Source organism: Brachionichthys hirsutus, chromosome 1, assembly GCF_040956055.1.
Source record: "Brachionichthys hirsutus isolate HB-005 chromosome 1, CSIRO-AGI_Bhir_v1, whole genome shotgun sequence".
NCBI classification, from domain to species: Eukaryota; Metazoa; Chordata; class Actinopteri; order Lophiiformes; family Brachionichthyidae; genus Brachionichthys; species Brachionichthys hirsutus.
The window spans coordinates 16,426,052-16,432,541 of NC_090897.1; the positions used below are offsets into that span (position 1 = coordinate 16,426,052).

The 6,490-nt window shown below is 47.0% G+C and overlaps 1 protein-coding gene across 1 annotated transcript; it reads left to right on the forward strand.

Moving 5' to 3' along the window:
* Positions 1–888: 888 nt before the first annotated feature.
* Positions 889–4,350, forward strand: tshz3b (teashirt zinc finger homeobox 3b). Its single transcript, XM_068739005.1, has 2 exons — positions 889–4,070; positions 4,203–4,350. The coding sequence occupies exons 1-2, from the start codon at positions 937–939 to the stop codon at positions 4,348–4,350; spliced, it is 3,282 nt and encodes a 1,093-aa protein (XP_068595106.1). The 5' UTR covers positions 889–936.
* Positions 4,351–6,490: the final 2,140 nt, after the last annotated feature.

The window sequence follows — 6,490 nt, forward strand, 5'->3', positions numbered from 1 at the left end:
CTAATCTTTGGTAATTGAAGCAAATGGATTTTGCAAGGAGAGATTTGTTGCAGGCAAACTCGCATACATTCATTTTTATTTAAGACAAGGCGAGGGCTGAGCAGTGTAATGAGTGGAAATGCATGCTTCATTTAAATGGCGAGTGTGTCTGTTCGGGGATGCATTAGAGTCTGCAGAAGGAGCGTGAGACATATTAATTGACAGACAGGAACCGCTGTCTCCGAGGTTGATACAAGTAATTTATTACTTCAGAAACGAATGCCACCGCCACAATGTGCTTCATTAATTTCAAATTTAGTTTTAATTTCAAGCTGTTGCCCCTTGAGAAGAATAAGGTGGCAACTTCTCTTTGAAGAGACATTTTTCCCCTCTCCTTCTTTCTCGTTCCATCCTCCATCTCTCTCTCTCTCTGTCTATCTCTTTGGCTGTCTGTGATTTTTCTGCAGTATAGAACAACGACCTGGGGGTGGAGAGAGACTGGGAGGGAGTGGCGATTTGATTCCAATTTTAAAACAATGTCCATGCAAAAGGGGAAGTTGGAGCAGAACAACAGCAGACGTGCATGATAGGAATGATGGGCCTGTTTCCGGCCAATGCCAGCATCTTGCATGTCTATCAGTTCCTCGCTTGGTGAACAAACAGGGATAATTGAGAATCTCTATTGGGTTTTTTAACAAATGTCTGTTTGTCTATTTTCTTGTATTTGTCTGCACAGCATATGTCCCTGAAGACGAGAAGGAAGCGGCCCTGTTGGATGAGGATCTGGATGGAGATGATTCCGCTCAGGAAGGGGAGGAGCCTACTGCCAAGTTCCTATGCCAGGACAAGGGCTTCCTAATCAAACACAGACCAGGATCAACTGGCTTGCATGATTCGCCTAACCTGTCTGGTCAGGAGTTGGACAGCGAGTCTCACCTGAGTGAATCCAGTGACAGAATGTCTGATTTTGAGAGCTCCTCACTAAAAAATGAGGATGTTGTTCTCCTTTCAAAAGACTCTTCAAATGTCCTGTCCTTGTCTTCTTCTTCTTCACTGATGGCTGCCACCAGTGCCGCAGTCCCAGCAAGTGAAGACGAGGGAATAATTGCCACGACGGGCTCTGTGGCTGACAGCCTGGAGAAGATGAAGGCCATTTACACCTCTTTCCTGACCAACTCCTATTGGTCCACATTGAATCTTAACCTGAGCCAGCCCCCTCCAGAAAAACCCCCTCGCAGCCACAGCAGCAGCAGCAGCAGCAGTAGCAGTAGCTGTGGAAGTGGAGGCTACGACTGGCACCAGACAGCTATGGCTAAAACCCTACAGCAGGCCTCACAGAACCACCAACACAGACTGGGGCTCGCCCATCATCCCACAGTAGCCGTATCGGCGGCATCTACAGAACCCAACCTCTTCAGTACCGTCCAGCTGTACAGGCAGAGCACCAAGCTGTATGGCTCTATATTCACTGGAGCCAGTAAGTTCCGCTGCAAGGACTGCAGTGCGGCTTATGACACGCTGGTGGAGCTCACAGTGCACATGAATGAGACGGGCCACTACCGTGATGATAACCATGAGACAGATAGTGAAGGTGCCAAGCGGTGGTCGAAACCCAGAAAGCGTTCCTTGCTAGAGATGGAGGGGAAGGAGGATGCACAGAAAGTTCTGAAGTGCATGTACTGTGGGCACTCCTTTGAGTCCCTTCAGGACCTCAGCGTCCACATGATCAAGACAAAACACTACCAGAAAGTGCCTCTGAAGGAGCCTGTTACACCAGTAGCAGCGAAAATTCTTTCCTCATCTCGAAAGAGAGCCCCCGTCGACCTCGACGTCCCGAGCTCGCCCGATTCTAACGGAGGCACCACACCTAAGCCCATGCCACTCAACGACTCTAATGACATCCTCCACAAGATCGCCAACCCTTACATCACTCCCAACAACCGCTATGGACACCAAAATGGTGCCAGCTATGCTTGGCAGTTTGAATCCAGGAAGTCGCAAATTCTCAAATGCATGGAATGTGGCAGCTCCCATGAAACCCTGCAAGAGCTAACCGCTCACATGATGGTGACGGGGCACTTTATCAAGGTCACTAACTCTGCTATCAAAAAAGGCAAGCCAATTGTGGAGTCATCCAATCTAGCCCCCACATCCAATACTACAACAGAAGAAAAGGTCCAGTCTGTTCCCTTGGCTGCGACAACCTTCTCGCCTCCACCGGCCCCAGTGCCTCCCCCAACGAGCATCTCGCCCACTGCCATGGTTGTTGAGATTAAAAAGGAGGAGAAGGAGGAGGAATGCACTAAAGAGTCCTTCATCAACAATCTCAACAAGGACAAGACGACAGGAGGAGGTGAGGAAGAGTCAGAGGAAAAGTTTGATATCTCTTCAAAATACACTTATCTGACGGAGGAGGATCTGGATGAGAGTCCAAAGGGGGGACATGATATTCTCAAGTCCTTGGAAAACACAGTGACCTCAGCCATAAACAAAGCCCAAAATGGAGCACCAAGCTGGGGTGGATATCCCAGCATCCACGCTGCTTACCAGCTCCCGAACATAATGAAGCTCTCTCTTGCTAACTCTGGGAAGAGCTCTCCTCTGAAATACATGTTTCCTGGTGGGGAGATCATCTCTCCCAACGGTAAGAGCCGGCCTCTGATCCCCCCTTCCAACTGCCAGATGTCACCACTGACCAAAAACAACTTCCATGCTATGGAGGAGCTGGTCAAGAAAGTGACAGAGAAAGTAGCAAAGGTAGAAGAGAAAATGAGAGAACCCAGTGTTGTTAAGGGATCTCCTATGAGGCTTACCACGCCATCGCCCTGCAACAGTGAGGCAGGGGACTCAGCCCGAGGAGAGTCCCCCAAAGAAAACAAGGCAGGAGGCTGCAAAACTCCTGAGAATACAAGCGGAGTCGAAAAAGCAGTTGGCAATGGAAGTGGAGGCAATCACAGAGATTCAAATGGAGATGCTTCCTTAAAAGAGTCTGTGGAGAATGGGGTGGAGTCTGCTGCTGTGGCGTCCCCCCTTCCTGCCTCCCTATGTGGCAGTACAGCAATCATCACAGACCATCCACCTCCGGAGCAACCGTTTGTCAACCCTCTCAGCGCACTGCAGTCAGTAATGAACGCTCACCTGGGGAAAGCCGCAAAGCCTGCCCTGCCCTCTCTTGACCCCATGAGCATGCTGTTCAAGATGAGCAACAGCCTGGCAGAGAAAGCGGCAGTGGCTGCTTCCACTCCTCCAGCACAGGCCAAAAAGCCCAGCAATGACCACTTAGACCGGTACTTCTTCCAGCAACATTTAAACAATGACCAACCAATGGATCTCACCAAAGGCAAAAATGCTGACAAAAACAGCAGCGGTGGTTCTTTGAGTTCAGCAATTCTCTCTTCTTCCATCTCCACCCCGTCCTCAATCTCTCCGTCCTCCACTGTCACTATGACCAAAGCGTCAGCAGCAGTGGCGTCCTTCATGGCAACCTCCCCTTTGAGAGAAAATGCATTGTCAGACATCTCTGATATGTTAAGGAACCTGACAGAGAGTCAGGTTGTCTCCAAGTCCTCCACCCCGACCAGCCTGTCTGAGCGCTCTGACATAGAAGGTGTCACACAGGAGGAGGCCGAGGATGTTTCACCGGCTCAGAAACGTAAAGGCAGACAGTCCAATTGGAACCCGCAGCACCTCCTCATCCTACAAGCCCAGTTTGCAGCCAGTCTAAGACAAACCAGTGACGGAAAGTACGTGATGTCGGACCTGAGCCCCCAAGAGAGAATGCACATCTCTCGTTTCACCGGACTCTCAATGACTACAATATCCCACTGGTTGGCTAATGTCAAGTACCAGCTGAGAAGAACCGGGGGCACCAAGTTCTTAAAGAACTTGGATTCAGGTCACCCGGTGTTCTTCTGCAGCGACTGCGCCTCTCAGATCCGCTCGCCATCCACCTACATCAGCCACTTGGAATCCCACTTGGGCTTCCGTCTGCGGGATCTGGCTAAGCTTTCCGGAGAGCAGCTGCTCAGCCAGATATCCCAACAGCATCACCAACAACGCCACACCAAAGGACTCTCTGAAAAACTGCTGTCTAGCCTTCACCCCTCTACCCACCCTTTGCCGTCCTCTCTCCCCACATCCCTACCATCCTCCTTGCCCATCTCCCTGCCCTCTTCCTTAACCGCCTCTCTACACTCAACTGAGTCCCCATCACCGTCCCCCGATGACGACGACAGTGCAACCATATACCAGTGCAAGCTCTGCAATCGGACTTTTGCGAGCAAGCACGCAGTCAAGCTTCACCTGAGCAAGACTCATGGGAAGTCCCCTGAGGACCATCTCATGTATGTGTGTGAGCTGGAAAAACAGTAGCACTGACCGTGGACGACGCTGCGTTCTTTTATAATGACTCGCCCTTTCTGAAGCATTTCACAGACTTATCTTTCAAAGAACAGACAAAGATTATTAAAGTGATGGAACGGCACAAAGATGACATACAACTACTGCTTTGAGTTTTGGCACATGGTTTCAAATTTTGTGTTGTAGCAGTTTTCTTTGTTTTGCGTGTTTTCGTGAGGTAGACTCACTTTAGCCTCAGACAGGACAGGAATAAAGACTTCAAAAAGTGCAGATCAGAGCTGTCGTCATGAAGAAGATATATGAAGGTTTTAAAAAAGAGCTTGTAAAATGAAGTGGGGTGTATTTTGAAACTTGTGTAAATGGAATTAAGGTCCTTTATTTTTGGGCATCACTGGGGTGTGATAAGCTGCATGCATAAATGAACAATTTAGTTCAACATTTTGTAACTAAATCTGGTGCACTTTCCATGATTTTTTGTTATCTTCATTATCCCACTCGCTGTTCTATGTGCTGGAGTTGCATTTAAAATTTAACCCTCTGAGTACGTCAAAGCACTTCTACACCTAAGATAACTCGCGGTTTAAGATTGGGAATTATTGAGTAGCTTCTGCGCGAGCTAAACGGACACCATCCACGTTGCGTCTGCTATGTTGAGTCTAATCCTCGATATGAGAGTTATTTTAAAACATTTCCTGCTAACTGCAAGGGTTACAGCTTAGGATCAATAATTGAGAGCTGCTCGCAGGACATGACAGAAGCATTACAGAGTGGTAGGAAGGAAAAAAGTATTTTTACTTTGGTTTATCAGGGACCTAAAGGAATTCAGGTCTGTGTAAAATATGTACATAAAAACTAATTGCTGTCTAAATTATGCATCATTTCTATATTTTTAATTTAAAAGGATTAAGACTATCTACTGGTCCACAGGCTATAAAATTTGCACAATAGTTTTATAAATGTGTTATTTAATCAAAGAATACGAAAATGACCGCTAACAAAAGGATTCCCAGCTCGTGCTCAAAGGGTTAAAGACGTTTTTTTTTTTTTTTTATTGCTCAACATGTGCCACTGTATGAACACTAAAAAGATATTAAAGGTTGTACAAAAAAGATGTTACCCTATGAAGCTATTTCACGTGTAAACTGTTATTTATAAGCGCTCTTGTTTCATATTGTTGAATGCCTTTTTGATTAGTCCTATTTTTTCTTTTTTTTTTTGTTCTGTCTAATTACTCTGTCATGATTCCACCACTGCAGCTTCATCTTTTGGGGATATGAAAGGTAACCATGGTTACACTAACCTCTTGACTGACACGTTCTGCTACATTTTTGGCAGTTAATTTGCTGAAGTAACTGACAGCTGCCGGTGTGGAGACGTAAAAAAAGAAACCCCTATATGTAAAATATTGGCATGTAAACAGCACAGATGCTGTAGCGCATCCCGTGCTGTTGGTCCTTCTCCTTTCGTTCACTCGTTTTCTGTTGTTGTTCTTGACAATGAACCCCATTATATGACTTCATATAACCTTGTTTTCTACTGCAGCATTAAAAAAAAGAAACCTTTTTTTGCAATATTGTGTGTGTGTGCGCGTTCGTGTGTCATAGCCATCAATTGTGTGTGTGTGTGTGTGTGTGTGTGTGTGTGTGTGTGTGTGCGCGGTGCAGTCCCTAATGAGCACATTAGACTGGGAGTGTGTCAGCGTCTGTCTGTGACGAGCTGCAGACTAGTTTACAGTGAGTGGCAGTAGCGGGGCCGTGTGGGAGACAAACACTCGCACGCATACACACACGTGCAGACAGCCATCTCATTGCTGGCTTTCCTATCAGCTGCTGTCCTGGCATCTGAGACAAAGGCGCATGCTACATTAAACCTAGTCTGCAGCACAAGAAACGGTCCAGGAAACAGTTAACAGTCAAATGACAAGAAAAGTTGTTTCATCATTGTACGTGTGCAGTGGAGCAATCAAACAACCAGAGTGCACCTGAGCTCCTTACCTTTTCTCCACACAGGATATGTATAAACACACACACACAAGTTACCCTTCCATATCTGCGGCTCTATAATTACCTCCAACACCCATTTGGCGAGTGCTCTCCACAAGGTAAGCAACCTGGCAGACGTATTTGTTTAGGCGTCCTGCGAGATGACAACA